The sequence below is a fragment of the Parasteatoda tepidariorum genome, chromosome 6 (assembly GCF_982258835.1).
Source record: "Parasteatoda tepidariorum strain Cologne lab strain chromosome 6, Ptep-v5.0, whole genome shotgun sequence".
Lineage (NCBI taxonomy): Eukaryota > Metazoa > Arthropoda > Arachnida > Araneae > Theridiidae > Parasteatoda > Parasteatoda tepidariorum.
The window spans coordinates 71,901,505-71,926,975 of record NC_141760.1 but is presented as its reverse complement, the minus strand read 5'-3'; the positions used below and the strand labels follow the sequence as shown (position 1 = coordinate 71,926,975).

General features: G+C 26.7%; 1 protein-coding gene across 1 annotated transcript; it reads right to left on the bottom strand.

Annotated features, from left to right (window-relative positions):
- Nucleotides 1-382: 382 nt before the first annotated feature.
- Nucleotides 383-22,983, bottom strand: LOC107447448 (uncharacterized). Its single transcript, XM_016062372.5, has 7 exons — nt 22,516-22,983; nt 18,131-18,262; nt 17,504-17,623; nt 16,610-16,726; nt 12,255-12,463; nt 6,857-6,942; nt 383-1,236 (listed from the first exon to the last, which is right to left on the bottom strand). The coding sequence occupies exons 1-6, from the start codon at nt 22,706-22,708 to the stop codon at nt 6,859-6,861; spliced, it is 855 nt and encodes a 284-aa protein (XP_015917858.2). The 5' UTR covers nt 22,709-22,983; the 3' UTR covers nt 383-1,236; nt 6,857-6,858.
- Nucleotides 22,984-25,471: the final 2,488 nt, after the last annotated feature.

Here is a 25,471-nt window from a genome sequence, read left to right as displayed (position 1 = left end):
AATCGTTTGAAAAAAAGGGCAACAAAAACAAGAATGAAGTGTTAACAAAATAGTTTAATGTTCAATAATGTGTTGTTTCCCTTATAAAAGTATTGATTGTAATGTGCTTAATGCCTTGAATAATATAAATCGAACAACTGCTAAAGAAAGGCTTAAAAAGTTAAAGTAAACAAAATTCTCAAATTTTTTTATCGTAAAGTAAATAAAATTTTAAGAAGAAATATATTTTTGAGCATTTTCAAGTTTATTTTTTAGTGCTATAGTCTGCTGTTTGATAAACTTGGCCTATTTGACCAAGTGAATTACCTTAGCCTATTTGTTCCTAATTATAGTGAGTTAGACAGAAAATAAAATTACAAGTAGAAAAAAAAAAACAGCTAAGTTTTTTTATAGATAAAAATAGGATTTATTATTGAGCTTCAGTAATAAGATATTCATGGCAAGAATTATAAACAATAATACTTTCAACAATCTTTAAACACACATATTAGCTATATTGATTACAATTTATGGAGAGAAAAAAAAGGAATTCATATACTTTTAAAATTCTCAGCAAAATAACAAGGAAAAAATCTTATAATCTTATTTACTTGCAACACTTATCTTTCATACAAGAGTTAGAAGAGTGATCTAATTACCAAGATTAAATCTTATAAGTTAACACTTTGTTTACATTTTTTTAATAAGAACTTAAAACTCATTTGCTATTACATCAATTATTAGACAAATTTTAGTTTGCATAGGCATTAAGATATTTAAAATATTAAACACTCGACAATAAAGGTTGAAAAATCTAGTATTTTATTTCAAGAGCTAGAAAACAATATTTTCCCCCACATTTATCATAACGATATTGTTATAAAAGTTGTAAACACGGTGAATTGTATCTCCACTACAATATAACAGCTTATTCAGAATTTTAAAAACTTATTCGTCAACTATGTGTTAACAGTTTAATTAAATTTAATATTTTACAAATAAGCAGAATATTAATTTGATAATCTTACTCTGTGTACTTAAAAATTATTTCTTAAATAATACTTTAAAACGACTAAAAGATATGTAGATATAAAAATGCAGTGAGCATTACACAAATCAAAATAAATTTTTAAAAAAACAGCTTTTTTAAGCTTAGGTCTCACAAAGAAAAGTTTAAATAAATGCAATAAAGTACAAATGCATGGAAGATGTATTTTTAAAAACTTTAGATTTCCTTGAGAATATTTCAAACAGCACCTAAGAAAAAGATAGATTTATTAATAGAAAACAAAATTTCAATTTCAAAGATAATAAATAAAACAATTTTGAATTAATTATTAATGTCACACTAGAGCTATACCAAAGGGTTATTGTTGATGGTTTGTGGTCTGTAACACACTGTTGTTTCAGTAATTCAAATCAAAATTATTTTTGATCTAATCAAATCAAAAATAATTTTGATTTAATTAATATCTTTTTAGAGCGGTACTAATGTATTGGTGATGCTCTGTGTTGTATACTGTTGCTTCTGAAATTTAATTCAAATTTGTTTTGGATTTGATTATCACTGCTACACTAGAGCTATACTAATAAGACTATTGGTGATGGTCTGTGTTACATTCTGTTGCATGAATTCAAAAATGAACTATGGTGACTCTATACCCACAAATTTGTTTTTGTACAGATGTGGCACATGAAAGAAATTGTGGCATTGTGCAAGGTAAGCGATGTGAATAAAAGTAGTTTTTCTCAAGTTTCACCTGGCAGAGTTAGTTTTTAAGAGAGTTATCTATAAGGGATTTTCTCTTCATTTTTTGAATGATTATAATAACGAAGAAAGAACCACTATTTGGGATGTTTTATTGAATTAAGAATGAGAACTGAATCCTTTAGCATCCAGTCTTATAAAAGAGTATTAATTTTTAATTTAGGACAATTGCGAAGCCCTGACAGATTTTAGTCAACTTCTGTGTTTAACACAATAATGCCATTGTTGATTGCCATGGTTAATAGAATAATCTTTAATATACAAAATTTATTCATAATTGGTGAGTTATTTATTTGTTTCTTTTTTTCTCCCAATATCTAATTATTCTGAGTAACTTAAGACTTTAGTTATTTTTTGTATACAACACATGGATACCTTTGATTACTATGGGTAATAGAATAATCAAATATATAAAATCTATTCATAATTGGTGTGATTTGTTTCGGTTATCTTCCAATATTTATTTATTAATTTTTATGCTATTCACTTTTCTACAATTTTCTCAATATTTTAGTAAAGTAAAACTCAATATTTAATTTAACACACCAGTGAAATGTACAGTGCACAAATAAATAAATAAAATGACCACCTAGAACTACTTTCAATCTAATGATCAGATTTTCAAGCTCTAGAACTCAATCTTAATGGCTTAAAGGGCTGACTTCAAATATACAAAATAATAACTGCAGTCGATATTTTAAGTTACAAAATCGGAAACAAAAACATATTTTCTCTGAATAAACATACCCTTTTTTTAACGGATTCGGATTTTTGACAACCAAAATATAGAGGGTCGCCACAATCTGGGAAATATGCCCCCAATAATTTGGTCAGGAGAGTGCTCCAAAGTTTAGACCCCTTATTGTTAATTTTACTTTCTGCATATTTCGTAATATCTTGAGAACTTATCAAGCAAATTTAAAATTTTTTATATACAATTAGAAATTTTTTTTTACATACGATGAGAAAATTTGTTTATCCAAAGATAATTCCATGCAAAAAATAACTTATAAATATTTACTAATTAACAGTAAATATTTATTATTTTACTGAAGAATGGTTGAAAGAATTTTGAAATGTAAGACAAAGCTTTTTGCATCATTTTAAAGAATGTAATTTCATATGGCAAAATACAAAATTTGAGCAATATCGGTCGAATAGTTCCTTTGTTCCTAAAAGAGAAATTTTAAATATATTTTTTTTTATTTGAATATAACCATTTCTAAATTAATTCAGTTTTCCAATTTCTAGACAGCAACTTTTATAATATCCTTAAAAGAATTAAAGAGATATTCCTAGATATATTTATAATTTATTTTAATCAGAAATGTATATTTTGAGTTTCCTGATTAATTTTATGAATAATCTTTTATTTTTGTAAGATTAAAAATAATAGTAAGTCTAAATTTTAACAAATAATTTCTGTCAGAGTTTATGATGGCTTCATTTAGCCTGCTTGCCACACCTTAGTCACGACTGGTTTAAGTTGTTGTGAATAACATGCAATGAACAACTAATGATCTATTAATATAATTCATTAATATTATGAAACATTATATATTTTTTTGATACAATAAAAAAAATCAAGACCAATTGATACTGCAAAAATGAAATATCCTATACAATCGAAAATAATATTTTGATATTAGGCGACAAGAAAAAAATCCTAAAAAATTAGTTTTTAATACCCACTGAATTATTAACAAGTAAACAGATGGAAAAAATATACAAAAATAATTTAAATAAAATTCAATTGAAAAATAAACACACATCTATATAGATATAAAATGACAATAAAACAAATTGCGCCACTAAATTATTCAGTTGAAAGAAAAAAAAAGATGTGAGGAGAGATATATAAATATCACAAATTGTACTTTTTCATAAAAAGTTGCAAATTGTTCCTTTTTAATGAATCTAAAAAAATTAGGTCGAAACACAATTTTTAAAGAAATTATAAACATAATAGTTTAATATATGTAGTTAACAAAATTAGTTGCGAAGAAAAATTTTCCAAATAAAAAACATAATATTTTCATTATAACTTGATATATATATAAATGTTATATGCCTAGATTACAATGTTAATATATTGAAATATACACTAACTAAAGAATTTGTCACAATAAATTTAAGAAAACTAAAAGAAAAAAAATATAATACAAAAGAACTTTTTTCTCTCTCATAGATGAAATGGAAGACTCCAAAAGCAATAATTAAGCCTACATTTATATTTTCATACATACTTTACTACCTTAGTATTCCAATTAAAACATCTATTAGTTTTAGCACAGACATAAAAAATAAATTGTTCAGATTACAAAATACTCTTATAGCTTAATAATCACAATTAAACAATTTAAAAAAAATGCTCAATGATTAGTAAACGAAAAGAATTCGGTGCAAAGAATTTCACATTTTTCGACCAAAATGTTTCTCAATATATTAGTCAAATTGTTTTCAGTAGGAACTGTTTAAAACTGCGACATTTGTTTCTGAGCAATTAAGAGTCTCAGCAGAATAATTAATGCTTTAAACGGAATTATTTTTGCCTATGTCACTTCAGAATAGTTTATGCGCAAGTTTTAATGAAAATTTGAAATTCAGTTAATATCCTTTTTTTCTTTCATCAAGGCATTTACGTATTATTTTAAAATTTAATTAATTAAGATTATTTAATTACGTATTTTTTTTTTGCAATTTTTTAGTTCCAGTACATTTGAAATTAACAGGTCTTGTTGCAGAACATTCAACTTTGGTATGCTCATGGGATTCAGTTATACTAAGAAAATAAACATTGCTGAATGGAAAAACAATCGAAGAAGTTTCACCAAAAGCAAATTGACAGATTTAGAATATATATTATAATATAAATAAATTAGCAACAAAGCACATTTAAGTACCAATATATGCTATATAGTATATCTGACTTAAATAAAGTCACCTTGATTTTATACCATAATTGGATGCAAAGAAAATCAATGTGAACCAAACTTGAATTTCAATAATCATCAATCATGAAGTCAATATCTAAATACATACTAATAAAGAATAGCTCACTCCCTTCTCCCACTTGAACAGAAAAAAAAATTTAAATAAGTAAAGAAGGGAGAAAAAGGCATCTCATTAAAATAAAGCCATTTTTGATCAAAGCCAAAACATATACTACATTTTTATATTTTTTGAAACATACGGTGTTGCTTACCATTTATCAATACCTGAATAACAATAACATTAATATTATGTTAGGTTTTAATGACAATAGCTTTCAATTCTGCCACACACTGAAACTGTCCTTTTATGGTATATGGTGGCCAAAGCCCTACTGAGGATAGCCTTTGACATTTTTTTGGGAAATGAAGTTAAGCGGAAGAACAGGCCAGTCATGATAAGCAACCTGTTATCCAAAAACCACCACTGTGAAGATTTTTTAACGTAAATTGAGGCATCATCCTCCTGGAAATGCTGGCTTGGGGTACAAATTCTTCTTACGAAAGCAATAAATGAGGGTCTAGCATTTTTTGGTAATCAAATTTTTTTAAATTGATGTTGATTTGTTGTCATGATTTTGCTAAAGAATCTCATCTACTGTTTTATTTTATATATCATACAAACAATTTGCAATATAAAAGAAAATTATCTTCAAACATGAGAGTAGAAAAAAAAAAGAAGTTGGGTGGTTCAGGTGGTTTTGAGTGCAATTGGTACGGCATAATAAAAAAAGAAGAATTTCTTCTCCATTATATGACAAGGTGAAGGTTCATTAAATGAGTGTGAAGGCTACAGCTATAGTGGTAATCTTAATCTGGCCTCTCTCTCATGATGCCAAGTGATTATCAATATAAAAAGAGGGGGAAAAAAGTGTTAAAAACTCATTTATTGACATTTGTAAGGAGAATTGGTGGCCAAAGTCAGATTTTCTAGCAGGATAATGCTTAATTTATGTTGAAAATCTTATTTGTTCTTCCACATAACTTCAATCTCTAAGAAACCATAGAATATTATCTTCAGTAAGGATACTAAGATTATGCCATTTCAATCTGTGATAGCATTGAAAGCTACTATCATTGAAAACTGGAATAACGTTGAGGCTACTGGGCTCTAGAAATATAGCTCATTTCAAGTCTTAAATGAATGTGGTGGGAATTTTGCCTATAATGAGAAATGGCTTATTTTGATGGAATACTAAGTTTTAATCTTGATCTTTTTTCTTGTCTAGGAGGAGCATGGTGTGAATTACTCAGGGTTGGGTTTCTGACATGACACTTTCAAAAAACTGCCAGATTTCATCAAAAAAACAGGGGCAAGTTTCATTTTTAACATGGGAGACATTTTATTAGATACTAAATCATGTACAATACTTGCATTATATACTTCCATAGTTATGATTTATATTATATATCACATATAAAAAATTTCGCCAAAATTATTCAAATTATTGTTTATTTTAATGGTAATTTTAATACTTTAAGATCTACATTATAACTATTTGGTTCATGTTACTAGTAATAACTATGAGTTGCTACTCATTATCAATCTAAATATTGATTTTAATTCTAAATATCTATATTGATTCTAATATTAATACTGATTATCTAAATATTGATTTTAATCTAAAATTTGATACATTACAATTTAGGCAAATTTTTCAGATTAAATTAAAGTGTTAACCAATAATTGTCTGATGGCAACATCTCTCTCATTATTTGTTGTTATTAATTATATTCAGGGGAGCAGAATATGTCTGACCATGTAAACAAGGCTTTGGAGGAAATTCAAGCAGCAACGGTAAAATTTTTGGTTCAAAAAAATATAAGTCACCTACATTTTTATAACACATATGCTTATTTATTCCAGAATTACGTAAAATCAAAAAAAAAAAAAAAAAAAAAAAAAAAAAAAATTTCTTATATAAACTATACTTTCCAAAAATATTTCGGAAAAGTTATTGTACTAAAAAGAAAAAGCATAAATTTGTATGGAAATTTTGATAAAAAAATAAATGAATCAATTCAAAGTGTTTTATATAAGGTTGATATTAAGTTGGTAAGGTTGATAAGGAAGTATGGTAATTAACATAGCAAGAGAGTTATAAAACATTTAAGTTACCTTTACAAAGGAAAATATTCCTGCATTAGAGATTCATAAATTGCCACATCTACAGGCAAAAAGAGGCAGAAAATCACACGATCAACCTGAAATAAATATAATTTGATTTTTCAGTTTGTTTTATGCAAGGATTTAAAACTGAATGATATATTTTTAAAAATAAGATCATTTTTAAACAATGCTATAAATGCAATGTAGATAAAAATCATGATTTATAGAGAAAAAAAATGGATTTTCCTTACGTTTACTAAAGTAAGCTTTGCTAAAATTTATTATTAATGCTCAATGTTTATTAAAAAGACAACTTTAACTAAAATACTTAATATTTCTAACTGATGTGGTTAAAATTTATACAAAATAATCACTGAATAAAGAACACCATAAAATTTTTTATTCAAACTCAACACCCTAATGAATTTGCAAAGACAAAAAAACCACTTTGTTAGACTTTAAATAAAGAACAAATTAGCTCATATGAAAAAAATAAAACAGTTATTTAAAACTATTCCTGGCAGAACAAATCTTCTTCATTAATTATATACACATACAACTTCTTACATAATTTTTAAAAGTACTTGCAATTAAATTAACATAAAACTAAATGGGTATAATTGAAATATGTTTACTAAACTACAAATTAATTAACTTATAGCTAGAATAAATTAATAATTTAAAAGCTTCACAGTACATTTATCCACATTTAGCTATATATATTTCTAAAGACAATAATATCAAGATATAATACTTTAATATTAATGAAATTAGACTTTTTAAAAAAATCATATCCTTAAGAGTACATTTATAAATTACATTAAAAGTTATTTTCAAAATAAATAAAACCAATGAATTTTAAAATAAGAAAAAAATTAATTACCCATAAACTGCCAATTGTATTATTTCAGAAGAATTATTATTATTTTTTTTTAGAGCTTACAAGATTCAAAATTTTAATTTGTGATAAATTGAAAATATGTTTTAATAGCAATTCATGTTTTGATTTACAATAAATAAAAACACAAAATTTTTGACAGCATTTTTTATTATTGGCATTTTAGAAAAGATTAATAATTGTTAAATTTGAATATTTTGATTGTTGCTTGTCAATTAATTTAATTGTAAAGCAATTCGATTGTAAAGAAATTTGAAATATAAAAATTTCTTTTTAAGATAAACTTCTCTCTTTTTTAAAAAAATTTCGATTTAAAACATTATACATTTTTTTTTCCAGAATTTTGTTGACACATAGTTTTAAAATAATATTTCAAATTTTCTGTTCTGCATCCCTTTAACAGGAAGTGTAATTAATTTTATGGAGAAATTATTTTAAAAAAATGAGAGAAATGGGAGTATTTATGGTTGCAATTTTCCATATAAATTAATTGTAATTATTTTCTATACACTATTCTAAATATTTTGCAATACATTTTAAGTAGTTCTAAATGAATCATAATAAAAGTGACAGTTGAATTAAAATTTTAGTCTTTTTTTTGGCAAATTTACAAGTATACTACTGAAGAATATATATATTACGGTAATCAAAATATCAGTTAAAAGTTCAACACTACTAGTTCATCAAAAAAGACAAGGTATAATATGTTCTTTATTCACTTTAGATTATTAGGTCATTTAAAATACATGAAAAATAGATCATTAATTTATTAATTACAAATTGAATACATAAGCCAGGTAGAATGAATGAATGTTTATCTCAGATGCACGACATGGCATTTAAATAATTTGGCTTTTAAAAATATAATCGATTTTTAAAAGTACAATAAGTTTTTATAATGGTATGAATATATGAATTCCATTTTAAGGATGAATTAAGACATTTTAATTGAAACATACAATTTTCTATATCAAATAACAGTTATTATCTACCTCAGTTATAACAAGCAAAATTGGTGATGTAGCACTCATCATTGCTCACCTAAGATTATAATCTACTACTATATACATTATTATCTTATCTACAAGTATTATCTTATTTCCTTAAATTTTGAGCCGATAGTTGAGTTTGTACTTATTCTTTTGTAAAGTAGATAATTGAGTCTGTACTTGTAATTACTCTTTTGTAAATACAAATAATAATTAAAAAATAATAATAATAAAGGTATTTAAAAATTCTGCCTACCACTAATAAAACCAATGGAATATAAAATCAGCCGCTTTATAAAATGTGCTCTATAAGAATGGAATCATTGCAATATCAGAACAGACTAAAACCAGCTTTTACCAAAATCCTTTATCTACTGTTTTGTAAAATCAAATTTGTTTGTAACAGCATGTGTTCTAACAATAAACACTGTTTTTTCTGGATTCAATAATTAGAAATTTCTATTTTCTCAAGTTTAAAGTACATAAAGTAACTATCATTTTACCCCCTATGAACGAAGTTATGGATGTGGATTACATTTCTTTAGAAAATTGAAAGGTGCGAGTTAAAACGATGAGTATGAAGAAATACAAATGAAAACTGAACAAACTAACTTAATCATTCAACAAGGTATATATATCCTTAATGGACAGCTGAAAAACACCAGATATTTTAAAAAGAACTTTACTGCAATGTAGAAGAAATGTTAAAAGTTACAGAAACTTTCATAAACTTCTAAACCACTTTAAATCTGTAACATCAAATTTTGTTAAATAAAAAAAATTTCAAAATCTTTAGCTTAAATTAAAAAGTGAACTCCATGTTTAACTAAAACATCAACAATAAACTGCGATAAAATAAAATGTAAAGGTAGTAATCAATTTAACTTTTAGTGTATTGGTATAGAAGTTATTAGTAGTTTTTAGTATATTGGTTAGAAATATTTTTTCCTAAGTGCAGACATTTCGGTTTAGGAAATCAGTTGTTTTATGAAATCAAATGTTCTGAGAGAGAACATGATTTTATTACGCGGCAGGCACCGTCTACATCATTTTCAATCCTCATCAATCCTATTATTCAATTAAGATTTTCTCTAACCTTTTCTTGATGTCAATAAATCTTAGAGAATTTTGTTGACTATTCTACTTTGATAAACTACAAGCGTGTATCACAGTATTCAAGTGTATATCATAGAACATTAGGTCAAAACTAGGGGGAAATGCTTCCCGCTCGCTTCACTAAGCAAACTTTACTATTGTTAGCCATTCATTTTATTTCATCTCTTGACATTTAATAGATAGTATTCAACTAAAAGATGTAGATGTAAAAAGTATTCAACCAAAATGTTTTATTGTACAAAAGCAGATTTTGTTTCAAACATAATTATTCAGCTAAGATACCATTGCAAATTCATATACAATATTGTTTTTGGTTACTATCTCAAATTTTTGGTTACTATAAAAAACCTGCTAAGTATTTTCTGCCCAATATATAATTTAGCAATAGCGCAAAAAGTTAATTATTAACTGTAATTTAGAATTTCATATCCAGTATTTTATTCACAAATTTTTACGAGACACAATTTCGTATAAAACTGATTATAAAAGTAAATGTTTAATAAGAGTAGAATGGTTAGTTAATTAGAATATTCTATGAGTATTTTTACAGCTAAATGTTGAGTATAATCAAAATTAAAAATTTAATAACATTAGAAAATAACTAAGAAAGGATGATAAATGAACATCATTAACAAGTACTAAAGAAATATTTCAAAAACAAAAATTATGATTTTAACTTTTGTTAATTTTATATGCTGATGGCAACCAAAGAAATCTGGATTTTCTTTGTTAATTAATGAACCAGGCTTTAATAAAAATATGCTAATATTAATGAGACATTCTTATGAATCATTATTATACATGAATCATTACAATGTTATATAGTGATCTTGTCGCAAAAATAACCAAATTTTGAAGAGAAAATTTTCGAATTAATAAGAAATAGGTATTAGAGGAAAATATTTTTCTTCTTTCAGGGGTTATTGGGAGCACAACTAAATAATCCAGAAAATTTCTTAAATAAAAACATTAATGCCGCATTTCTAAAAATTAATGTCTATATAAATTTAAGTGATTGATGCTTTCAAAACATGAAATTCTAAATAAATTATATACAGCATAATTTAAATGAATAATTATGTATAAGTTTACCTTTATCTCCAATCATATTTATTATTCTACCAGAAAAAATATTTACAAAAGAAAAATAGGCCAAGTATAAATTCTAGTTCTATTATTTCTAAATAAAATATATAAGAATTTTTATATATAAATGTAATGGATGATTTCTTGAAATTTCTGGATCTTGGATTTCCAGAAATTTCCCAATCGCAATTAGCAAAAAATCCGGAAATCCAGATTTTTTTGGAGCACAATCATCTCTGTTCTTTAAAACAACAAAACTAATGCATTACGTAAACACTAAATTATTACACTCTTACACAATAGATTTTATAATATATATAAGACATAAAGTGAAAGTATTACAATGTCTATACTACAACAAGGAACATATGTAACAATGATAAATAATGTAAAAAATTGCAAACATTTCAATATATAAAAAAATACTACTCCTAAAACAACAGAAATAGTAATATATAATATCAATTAATTTTTATGTTTCCCTGGTGTTTTTTTACACCAAGAAAGTTTCTAAAGCAAATATTTTTAATGATTTTTATAGTATTCTAAGATAGATTTATAATTTAATTTGATAATGTCCCTTTATTGACCAATTCATTATTTTTTTTAAACATTCAAATAAATATTAATAGTCATAGATAAAATTTAAACAGCTAAAATATATGAGTTTATCACCAATAAAACAAATATGAAAAAATAACGCCTCTAAATATAAAAAGAAGACCTGAAAGAAACTGTATGAAAATATCTGTTTCCTGGAAAGTTAGAAGTCTTTATTAATGACTAAGTTTTAAAGCTAAGCCACAAAAGCAAGTCTATTATGTCTAAAAGAGATTTCCCTTGTACAAAGAAATTTCATCTATACCTGTAATTGCCTAGCTTTTTCAATAAAAAACTAAAATAATAAGAAAAAATACAATTTCTAGGGAGAAAAATATAAATGTTGAAATTACCCCATTGCTTATTAAAATTATCTAAAAAATAGGCAACACAGCTTGAAGGGTTTTTAAGACCAGTGATTAGATATAATGAGATATAGAGACTTAAAGTATGCAAAACGAATGCATTATTTTTCATATTATTTCTATTGTGTTGTGCCCTCTTTTTGGCAGTAGAAATAAATTGGAGGTGTACTAGATTTAGAACAAAGGAGAAAGGATTAGTATAAACATGACAATTAATGAGTAAACTTACTAATCAAATAAGGCTTTCATATAATACTATAACAAAGAGTGAACGACACTGGAATTAATAATACAATCACATTACTAGAAAGAAATAAAAGTCACAATTTTTCTGAGCACAAATAAATATTTACCGAATTTTCATTCTTTTCCAAAAATTCTCTAACTGTCTTTAAAGCTATATGGGCAGCATTTTCATTTGGATAACCATAAACCCCAGTAGAAATGCAAGGAAATGCAACACTTTTTAAATTGTTTTCTTTGGCAATAGATAGTGAGTTCCAATAGCAGTTTTTGAGCAAATCAGGTTTCTCTCCAATAGGACCAACAGTATGGATCACATCTACGTATAATTGAAAATACACATATTATTAAAAAGTATAATTAGGTGATTATATTGATTGACAGATTCATTGGATACACAAGTTAATTGAGATATAAAAAAATTCCTTTTCAAAACTATACATTTATTCAGAATATACCGATGTATACATTGATGCATGCAAAACCATTGTATGTATCAATGTATGCAAAGGCATGCATACAATGTATATAAAGCAAAATGCCGTTATTTACATAGTTACTTTAGTAACAATAAATTCAAGACATTTTAGCATTCAAATTATAGTGCCCATACTTGATAACATCATCACAAAATCAGACTGTTATAGAATTTCTCATTATGGATTTTTGTCCAACAGTTCATGCTATATAAATATTTCTTTAAAATAAATGCATTTATGTACATAAGTTTTACATCAGTTCTATGTATATTTAAAAATTAAAGATTAGATTTAAGTCAGGCAAATTTCAATGCAATATTATTTTGATTTTCCAGAATGAGTCCAAGTTATAATATTTATATAAAATTTCTTTAGATTAATTAAATGTACTACGACTAATAAGTGTTTTATCCTTCAATTCATACCCTCATCAGTTTTAACAAATGCTACTGATATATAATTGGTCAGTATTAACAAATTAATTGAATTGTGAATTTAGGAGGTGAAAACTGATCATAACTGATAATGACCAGGCCGGTTAAAACAGTTACAGTTCAGCATGCTTGGAATTATCCTATGCAGACCAGCCAACCTTAGAAAATAAAAAAGCAGGAGACTCTTTCTGTATCACGGCATAGCGCAATATTGAAAATTAAACCTGATTCACACTTCCTACAAGAAGTTTATTTCAAAATATATTATTTACATTACATAAAATAGACCACAATAAGATTCTGACACTGACTAATAAAGATACGGGTTCTTACTATAAAATATAAGGATCTATAGAACTATATTAAAACATATCTTTTGATTTTTTCAAATTTAGGAAGAAGTTCAAAACTAACAAAATATGTCAATAATGAATACAATACTTTATAAATGTATTTCTTAATTTTTTTTTTTAACTGCTACTGTTTTAAAACTGCAGATGTTGCTGATTTAGCATTATTTAAAAAAAAAAAAAAACTGGCATCCATAGAAAGTGGAAAAACATTTTGCCTAATGGTGTCCAAGATATCTCCGATTTTGCCATTTCATTGGTTATTGCTGCTGTTTTGGTTCACACTCACCGTAATTTTTAGTGATGTTGCTATGGGGCAAAATTTTTCTAAATAAATGCCCAGCATGATCTGAAGCACAAGTTGTGAAGGAAATTGCACAAATTGTTGTTTTTTTCCTCTATCTCACACTAAATAGAAAAAAGCAGGAGAAAACACCCTTTAGGTCTGAGGGCGAAGATTTGAGGCAAAAGCAGGAGACTCCTGCTAAAAGCAGGAGAGTTGGCAGGTCTGCCTATGTAATAACCCTAGCAACATTTATACCCTGGCCCCAGTTGGGCTCAAAATTGGCTCAAGATGGGCTCTATATGAACATGCTCCAGAGGACCAATATTGGGATGTCTATATTTTTTAATATTGGTCCTACGCAATGTCAATATCTATATTGACATTGCAGTGTCTATATAGGGCTAATATAGGGTTTATATTGGCTGAATAATAATTATAAAATATTGGGTGAATCGCAAATTCCATTTAGGGCCAATATATACCAATATTGGGATGTCTATATTTTTTAATATTGGTCCTACGCAATGTCAATATCTATATTGACATTGCAGTGTCTATATAGGGCTAATATAGGGTTTATATTGGCTGAATAATAATTATAAAATATTGGGTGAATCGCAAATTCCATTTAGGGCCAATATATACCAATATTGGGATGTCTATATTTTTTAATATTGGTCCTACGCAATGTCAATATCTATATTGACATTGCAGTGTCTATATAGGGCTAATATAGGGTTTATATTGGTTGAATAATAATTATAAAATATTGGGTGAATCGCAAATTCCATTTAGGGCCAATATCGGCTTCTGAAACCTTATTGAGTGAAGACTTGCGAATATTGGTCCAATGAGGGCCCAAGTTATTTTGCTGCTAGGGAATATTTAGATGTTCTTGATTAAATTGATTAAGCTTCATGACTGTATAAATTGCTGAGGGGCGAAAAAAATAAATAAAAAAAAAAACATTTGTTTCAGACAGTAACTTTCAGTATTTTGACACATACAGAAAAAAAATTTAACAAGTCTTAATTACTTTACTCAATATAACATACAACAAAAGCCTAAACCAGTTAACACATATGCTACTGAAAACTGCATGTTTTTAAAACAATGAAATCAAATGTTATACATAATACACAAAAAGAATGAAAAAAATAAAAGGAGCAAGAGCTACCAGGGTGTCAGTAGCTCTAGACATTTACGCACACGAAAACGGTAAACTCATTGAAGAAGTTGTTTATAAAAAAAATCTATATTCATGTTATACGCTCTAAAATATTAAATGTTCTCCTTGATATTTTATGAACAATAAATCTTGAAGTATTCACAAATGCAGCACATATATTAATATAATATGACCAATATATGAATATCTGCATTGTATCTTCCTTTAATGTAACTGAACAGATTCTGATAATTTATGTTTTGTTATTTTGAAGCAAATATTTCTCATTTTACTCTTTTTTTTAAAATCAGTTTCTATGAAAATATACTTCAGACAGGAACATGAGTAGTAAGGAAAGGTAAACCAGCCTTTGTAATCCAAGACTACTCTACAATTTCCTATCTTGGTCAGATAAAAATATAAAAATATACACTAAATTACATATGCAAATAAAATTTGAATTTAATCATGTTTGTTTTGCTTGAATGCTCAATTTTGCCTGAATTTTCAAATGAAAAAAAATTTTTAAAAAGTACTATAACTTTCTTATAAAAGAAACGAAAACAAATCATAAAAATAAATTCACAATGAAATTTTAAAAAAACAAGGAAAATCCTGGAGAAAAATAATACTACAAAGGTAACATTATCTTGCCTTTGTATCCCTCTAAAATAACAGAATTGTTTAAATAATTTTATAAGTTTTCAATAATGAACCTTTCTCACTTATGCATTCTTTTAACTGTCTTTGAACAATAATGCATAAATAAACGAGTACTGTGTATTTATTAGAAAAAGAATTATAGGATCAAGTTTTTTAGTGCAAACATAGTTTGGAAAAAAATACAGTTTGTAGAAAAAGAAGCACAAGCTGACTAAGTATTACTATTTTCAAAGTTTTACAATAAAAAAAATAGTGCCTGGAAAAAAAAAACCCAGCACAAAATGTTAAATACTCTTTTCGAAATTTTATAAACAATAATCTTTTGGGATTTACAAATACGGTATATATATTCTAAAAAGATATCCTATAATATGACCAAAATATTGATGTTTGCATTGTTTTATTAGAATCCATCCATTAATGTTGCTAAAAAAATATTGAAAATTTAAGCCTGTTGTAAGCCAAAACCATTCTGCATTTTCACCATCTTTGCAAGATAGAAAATTGAACAATAGCAAAATGTACACCAAATGACGTAAGCAAATGAAATTCAAGCATGTTTGCTTAGCTACGCTTTCAAACAACAAAATAAGAAACACCAACTTTCCTTTTTACTAGGAAATTTAAAAAGTCTGGGAAAAAACAATACGATTACATGGTAACATTTTTTTCTTTATTTTTAACAGCTATTTTCCGAAGCAACTTACTTTTTTCTCATGTTACTAAATGGGGAAGAGAGTCAGAACTTTGAGGTAATAATTCCATACCAATTCACCAAAAACTTTAATTTTCAAAAAATTATCAATAACATAAGCATGCATATCACAGACAGAGACTTTCACATTTGGGTAGTTTTGAAAAGATATTTCAGTCAAATACACAGCTTTTTTGTTTGCACAGTCAACAGCAGAGATAATGTCAGTTAATGTATAAAAAGTCTTAAGAGCATGACAAACTAAAAAAAAATATTCAGTTTTTGCAGGGTAAAAGGAGAAATCTAAGTATGACAAACACTAAGTAAGTTAATATATTAAAAGTTTTAAGTGCATGCCAGGAAAAAATAAATAAATAAAAATATAGCATACATTTTGAAGGCAACTTGTATCCGCCAGTAATTTTTGCTTCACCAGTAGGGCAGCCATTTAAAGTACAACATTCTGCTAGCAGCTTAGGCCCAGCTGCTCTATGTATTGCTCCATCGACTATACATACAAAAATATTTATGAATAATATTCAATGCAATGATAAAGTTAAAAGGTGTAAAAGTTTAAATGTTAAAAAAAATAAGCACCAAAATTAAGAAATAATTAATAATTTAGTTGTATAAGGATCCATTTCTTTTTTTAAAAAAATTATTATTAAGAAAACACTAATCTGTTGTTTTTATTTTTGAACATATTGTTAAAACATATGATAAAACTATGATACACGTTAAAGTTTCATTTGCAATTTTTTTCATTAAAAAAAAAACATTTGTAGGTTATTTAACAGCTTAATTTTTATAAGAAAGTAATAGTCTGTATAGAAAAACAGCAGAAACTTTTTTCCATAACAAACATAATAACAGAATTTGTGCAATGAACACTAATAAAAAAGAGCAACCATATGCTTATTGTGACGCAATCAAAATAGTAAGAAAATAGACTACATTAAATGGAAATGCATTTGGTGCTAACTATATCACCTAACAGTTACCAAACAGTATTGTATTTTCTAAAATTATATTTGTTTCATAAATTTTTGCATATATTTTTTAAAATCTAACAGAGGCATGTCAGTCTCCCAGTCAAAATGTGTACCGATTAGTGTAATCTTTTAGTTCCTGGTTCTTTAGATAAGTGATTAAAATTTCTTCATCTCTACCTTCTGACTTTTTAAGTATCCAAGAATTTATTAAAAAGCTAAAAAAAAAAAAAAGGATTATAAAAAAACAATGATTATTTAGAGAAAGACGAAAAAAATCTTCTTGAATACTATACCTCCTCCTCCACCACGAAGTGAATTGTTGGCAGCGTTCACAATTGCATCTATTTCTAAGGCAGTGATGTCACCAACAAAGAGTGATACTCTTTCATTCAAGCTATCATTTTTTGAATATTCTGAAATGGACAAAAATTTGCTCAGATAAACAATAAATAGCAAAATACATCATTTAAAAAATAGAATTAATATCCACCAAGGAAATATAAATTAAACTAGCCACCTTTATTGATCAGGTCAATTGCCCTCATAGCAAAATCAGAAATTTTGGTAACATGACATTTTTATCAATAAATAATCAAGTGCAATTTTGGAATCTTAATTTTAATTTATAATATTGATCAAAAACCTTAAGAGTCCCAAAACAAATTAAGCTGAAACTTAAAAATCAGATATCGTAAAAAATACCAATGTACCCAAAATCTGATCTAAACCGTAATATATAAAGTGCCTTATAAATTTACAGAAAAAAATTTCTTAGTTATGAAGTTTACATTAGAGACACATAATAAATATAAACTATCCTCTTAGGATCTTGCTTGGATTTTAAAAGAAAAACTACTTTGCTCTCTACAAAAAGAAAATCACATAAATATCATAGTATGAATCAAATAATAAAAGAATACCTGATGAAGAATGATGAGACTTTACTTTAACAGAATATTGTTTCCAGCTAGGAATATTGTCTAAGGTAACATATTTAGATTTACAATGATACTGATTTCTTTTTTCATCCAGACTCATTTTCAAATATTTATCTGAAAGGAAAGAATAAAAATTTAATGATATCAATAAAAATAGATCATAAGAATGTTTCACATTAAAAACTTAATGTAACAATAAATATATTTTGACAAAAAGAGAGTATATTATTAGCAGCAATCAATACCCACGTAAGTTAAGAACAATATGTTCACAATACTGATTAATCAGGTATCCATAATAAAGACTAAACCTAAAAACAAGATATAAAATCAGTGCAATATGCACATCTTTTCAGAAATACTAATTGTTCTATTACTTATGTATTAATTATTAACTATGTTTTTTAATTTTAATTTCAATACTGCACTTACTTTTCGTAAAGGGGGTTTTCGAAAAATTTTTTAACTTTTCAACATTAACTGCATTTATGTATTAAATAATGTTTATACCACTGTAGTTATTTTTTAGTTTAATAATGTGTAACATATGAAAAAAAATTGGTTTTGTAAACCTTTAAATATTACAATGATTTTAGCTGAAGTTTAACAAAATGAATTTTATGTTAATTAAAGTACTTAAAGGCTTTATTTTCTATAAGAACAGAAGTGGTTAGATTTTCTATGTATTAACAATTCAAAATTTGCTTAGTTATAGCTAGGAGAGATTTAATCTTCTTTGACCATCACAAGATATAAGATGAACCCACTATGAAAACCCTCTAACATGGCAATTGGAGTTGTGAATTATAACTGCACCTGCAAATCAAGGTTGAGTTTTTGCGTCAAAAACTGGACTTGGACATGACAGTGGTAAAAACCATGTTTTTACCGGTAAAAACCATCAAAAACCTACTGTTTTCTTTCATTTATGGCATATAGCGGACAATATATTATTTTCACATAATTGCCTTTATAAATGAATGTTGTAAATGATTACTACTGATTTTGCAACTATATACATGTATTCTTATAGAAGAATATACATTCATATAGAAATATTGTAATATACTTATTGAAAATAGTGATACTTACTTTTATCATCATAGCTTGATTTGCAACGGATTCAAAATTTTGCACTTCTTAGTTGTTAGAAATAAACAAACAAAAAAGCTTGGAACTATTAATAAATTCAAGAACTAAAAAGAAGAATTTAAAATTTGGCATTTCTTAAATATTAGAAATAAGCTAAACAAAACTTTCAAAACTAGTAACTACTAACAAACTTTAAGTCAAGAATGACTTGACATTCTTCAGTAATGCAATATGTCAAAGAAAATGATGCTTGGAAATGTTGAAAATTTTGTTTAGTATCCTAATATTTTACTTCAAATAGTATGTTTTGATATAATCATGTTGGGAAAATGCAAGAATCTGTTCTTAAATATCTTTTAACAAATTTTTTTCTAATTTTATTGCCCAAAAATGAATTAATTTTAAATTATAAGCAGTTAAACTCAAATAAAAATACAGTTTTACCAAAACTATGGGTTTTTGACATGACGGTAAAAACCATGGTATAAAGAGGTAAAAACCGTCATGTGTCAAAAACTTGCCAACCCTGCTGCAAATTATTTCCCGCATCAGTAATTTAATTAAAAAAAAAAAAAATGCAGAAAAAATTGCAAGTAGAAAAAAACAAGAACAAGTAAAAGTTGAAGATTAAGTGAAAAAGAAAAGATTAGGTATTAGATTTTCTTTTATAAAAGGTAAGAAATAGAATAAGTAATTTTTAAAAAAAATGTGATACTGAAAACGGTAAATAAATTTTTTGGTTACTGCTTTATTTGTCGCCAAATTACCTGTGATAGCATGGCATCATACTTTATTTGAAGAAACTTTAAATAAGCACAAATTAGAGCACCATAAATTAAATTTTTTTTTTAAATAAGTGAAAAGACAACTTCAATATTATCACCTGAAAGTAAATTCTTTCTTTCTGATTTCTTTAGGACTTTATATAAGCATCTCTTTGCATAAAATTTAAATGAAATGTAAATAACAGAAAATTTTTGTGCATAACTTTATTTTATTTAATATTTGCAAATATTGCAAAGTACACATTAGGTTGAGCTTAATTTTTATTTTTTCTATTGTAATTTATGTCTTATTGCATTGAAGTCACAAACAAATTTAAATTTTTAAATACAATGCTGCAGATTGACTCTGTAAATTCTGCTATTGCATAAACACTTGCACATATTATAATTCTACATTGCTTCAAAATTCATTTTTCATCCATCTTGAACATAATTTTTTTATTTTTATGATGTAAAAATAGCAAGAAGAATATGGAGTAAAGTGCATCATTGTAAGAAACAGCTCTTATATATCTCCACTTTTGGGATTTTCTTATTCACACCTTTGTGATGATTGTGCAGTTTGTCATCAGAGAGCAGAGATGTAGGATACAATCACATAATTTATCGTCATTTACTTTTAAATTTGCGATGATCATAACAGACTACACTGTTTAGATCGAGTTGGCACTGACCTTATGCAAATCAGGATGTGTTTAAATAAGCCATACTGCAAACTTGGTTCTGTCATCATTGTTGTTAGATGTCACAGTAAATGTTTCAGATTTATTGTCGATTTCAGCTTATAAATTGCCTTGATGTTAGATAGAGTGTTTTTACTGCATCATATTGTTTATTAGTAGGGTTCACACCTTAAAAAAAAATTTAGAGGCTTAATAATACCGCATAGGTATTCCTTTAGAGGTCCAAAACCTAACACGGTAAACAAACTTAAGAAAAAGAAATCAAATTTTACAATTTCATAATTAATGTTATGGTACATATCAAAAATTAGTAATTGTCTATTACACCTTAAAACTAATTAGGTCCATTACCCCATAATGATTAAAGATTAATATTCATTAAAATTAAATGAAAAAAAAGTTAAAATAATATTAGTAAACGGATTAACAATAAAGTTAAAATGCTTAGACCAAATAAATGAATAAAGATAATAGAAGATGTAAGAACTAGCAAAGCATTTTACTAAATATTAATTATCTAAAAGCCATAAAATTCTAAATACAGTCAAATCTAAAAGAGCAAAAAAACAATGTTATATTGATGAACAATTATACTGTAAATACATAAGTACAACATGTAAATTAGAAATATTAACATATAAATTACAAATCTATTGTACCAGACACTTTCAATTATCCTGTTGGAAAAATTTTCAAACTAAAATCTAACCTCTTCACAGAACAATAAAAAATACAAAAATTTTAATGGCATCTGATGCAAAAAAATATTTTTCGTAATTTTGAGTATTGAGTATAGTTAAGTGCGGCGAGCTCTCTGATTATTGCTTATAGCTCTGCGTTTTTTTGCAACACATTTCAAGACAATTTTGTCGCCATACTGGAGTGAACCCTAGTCATTAGAAATATTTTGAAGCTATTTTATTTGTGAAATTTCCAATTAATCCAAAGTTAAGTTATCTTCTGCAGATGAACATTTTCAGCACTAATTTAGCTAAACTCTGTTATTCTCACAATATGTGGCCATTTTAACAGTTAAAGCACAAAAGACAATTTTACTTATTTATTGTAGTCACATTAGAAAGTTTTGGTTACAATTCAATACATTTCTAGTTATAGCTTTATTATGTATAGATGTATGTATATATTGTAGCTATATTATATGCAAGAAATTCCTTCGTACTTAATCAGGTTAAGGTTGCAAAATGTCCTTATTAAGGAAATAAGGTCCTTTTTCACAAAGTAACCATTACATATCATCAGAATTAATTAAGTGTCATAAGCAACGTTAATAGTTTAACTTTTATTATTTCCTAAAAACATAGATTCCTTTAAAGCAAAACAAAAATATTTAGAAATTATGATACAAAATTTACAACTTAATTAAATTTTAATTAAACATAAAAATATGTCTAAGACATATTAAGAGCATCGAGAACAATCATTGTTAAGTAAAATCAATTATTTATTATGAGCAAATTTATAGGAATGGAATCGTTTACACATAATTTACCATTTAAAAGAGAGTCTTTGAATTTGAGGGTCAGACGTAACTAGGCAGTGTTTTAAATCTATTTTAGAAAACATTCATTCACAGGGATCGAAAATAATACTACGTTTCACGTATCTTTTTTAAAAATTACTTGCTTTGAATAATTTAGGGCAGTTAATATAAAACCCTATACTTCAAAAGATTATTAAAATGTTTTATAAAATAAGTATTTTAAGAAAACTAAAAGTATATAAAAAAAAAATCCTATAAATTATGAACTGCACAAAAACATTTTTAAAGAACTTGAAAATTTTATACCTTTATCTTGTGAAAATTCCATTACTGACCACTTAGAGGTTGAAGTAAATATACCAGAAAATCTTTGCTTGAGAGCGAACTGGGATGATTCTAAGCAAAATACAGAGGTTTTACCCGTGCTTAGTGCAGGAAATGGTGGCAGTTTTGGGTTTTTACGAATATTAAGGAATAAAATTTGCAGATAGCGATACATCTACTGCAGTAGTTCTGTTCCTTGGGAAAAACCTCACCAGAACGTAAATAAACAAAATAAAAGATAAAGCACGCGTAACCCACGGTTTCGATTAATATGACAGAATAGCCGGGAACATAAGGGTTATTTTCACTGCTTGCAAAATTTTGCTGTTGTAACTAGCCCTCAATGGACCACTTGCCCTTCAAGAAGAGTCAAATTGGTTACGTAAGCAATTGCCGTGTTTATACAACCAATCAGGACTGAAACACCCACACTCGATTCCATCTTTACAGAGAGCATCAGCAAGCGAATGCATCATGCGAATTTGAAAGATGTTGGATGCAACGAGAACCTGATTGGAGAGTAACAACCGTATCTATTTAAGGCAGAGCGAGAACGGTTCGTTTCGGATAAAATAAGGCGCTTCTGATTAAATAAAATAAAGCTAAAGGACACTCCGTAACTCGCATATGCGAATTTAGAGATGCGTAAGGGCCATTCCTACTAAACTCAGTTCACGCATTTTTAATCTCGGCATAGAAAAATGGAGAACGTAATTGGTGAATCTCATTCTCCCTCGTCGGTTAGTGGACGTGCATAAGTAACTTTCAGTAAGAATGGTCCTACTTGAGAACCTGAAGAGTCATTCTCACTAAATGCGACGAAAAAAATCGCATGCGATTGAGATCCTGATTGGCAAGTTTTTCCCGGGTAAATATTTTCCACTACTCCGATTTTCATTCGTCGGAAAAAATCTTAGGCAGTGAGAATGGTCTAGATGAACTTCTCGCGTACGCTCGAATAGCATTTTCACGGGATCATATATGCAAATAATACTCAGTGAGAATGCTCCTTGAATAAAAAAAATACCTGCAGCGTAAAATAATAATTAAAAGAAACAGATTCTCTCTCTCCTCTCCGCACATGCGATACTTTTGCAAACACTGTGACTGACCCTTATATTTGACTTGATTGATTAAATTTGATTGCGGCACCTTGTGGTAGCTTAATAAAGCTGTGTAAAAGGTTTTGGTGTCCATAACAATTCAAACTATATGAAGCTGTTGCGAATTATTATTTTTTCATTGGTAGTGAACAAAACAGATCTTTTTGATTTAAACAGAATTTTTTTTTTGTAAAATAAATGAAATTTAAGAATTCAAGCTTTTGTCTATTTGACCTTATATGTATTTGTTTAAATCACTCGTGCTTAGTTATGGAGAAAATTCTTTTAATTCTACTTTATTAAAATATTGATACATTACCCTTGCTTCCACTAATAAAAATATTTTTTGAAATTATGCAGAATCTTTAATGGGAGTCTTTTTAGAATTTGATTGAGTGGTTTTTTTTAATTGTTATTACTTATATCTTTATATCGTAAAAAGCTAAGTGGAATTTATAATTTGTTCTGATATTGATTAATTTCAATTATTTTCATTTCAAAATTTTAGCTCTTTATACAAAGGGGAAAAAACACGAATTTCGTGTTTTTACATTTTAAACAGCACCGTCAATAAAGCAATAATTTTATTATTATGCATTTTATGAAGACAGAGTGTAGAGCAAACTTTATCACAAAATAATTCAAGCTTCAGTTCTGTTTTCTGTTCGATCTAGGGATGATCCATGATATTTTGTTGTTTCCGATTCTCTAAAAAGATAAGAGATTGTTTTCAATTGAAAATTTTTTATGCTTTCCCGTTTGAATGTTAAGTAATGAAATTCAATAATAAAAGAACTAAAGAGGTATTTTTATTTGTGATCTAGCACTTAAATGATTTGTTTAGAATACCTTGTTAATTTATTCCATTCAAAAATAGTGAATATATTTTTTTACTAATAAAATCTTAGTTTATTTGCTTTGTATTGGAAAAGAATATCGCAGAAACATTATGCACATTTGCTTATAAATGAAAATAATATTCATACCATAATGCTTCGACTAAAATTAATTCTTATAAACAATAGTTCAATGCCATATTCTCACAATATTATAAATGCTTTCAATTTTCGTTTCGAAAAGAGTATTTTAATATTTTAGCTGTAGCAAATGTGTTTTCTACAGTTTTTATCATAATAGTCTACTTTTCTTTGGTTATTTTTTGAACACTCTAGATAGAGATTACAATGTCGTCTGTCATTTAACGGTTAGTCGGCAAAAATATACATAAAAAACGAATTACTCTTTTTAAGCAATAATCTGTAAAACTGCAATAAATAAATAAATGAGATAAATCCAATTTATTGAATCAGTATTCAGCCATTTCTTTTGACAATTTTAAAAAAGAATACTTTAGCATTTTCCACGTACTTCCGAAGACTATCTTCTGCTTATTAAAAAATTTACTCGTTTTGATTCTTGGGATTTCTGAAGTCAATGAAAAAATTTCCTTATTTGTGCTTAGATTCTTTTCGTGGGCTTGATCGCATAACTTATTGTGGAAATTTATGTATATGACGCATTTTAATACCTATGGTCTTTGATTTTTAATGAAAACTGCATTAACGTAACAAAAATTAATACTAAATCTTATTACTCATTTAAAAAAAAAGGATGTTAATTTTAACATTTTTACTATCTTGAGGTCAGGAACAGGATCAACGAATCTTTGATAGTATTTCATTTCACTCAATTTCATATTCTTCTCTTCATATTAATGTTGTTTTGTAATAATATTAAGACAGGAATTGAAGAAACAGGTCTCATTTGGCTATACTTGATATTGTTGAACAATAGGTTTTGCTGAATTTCCCAGATATCGCAGCATTTCGAGAGCC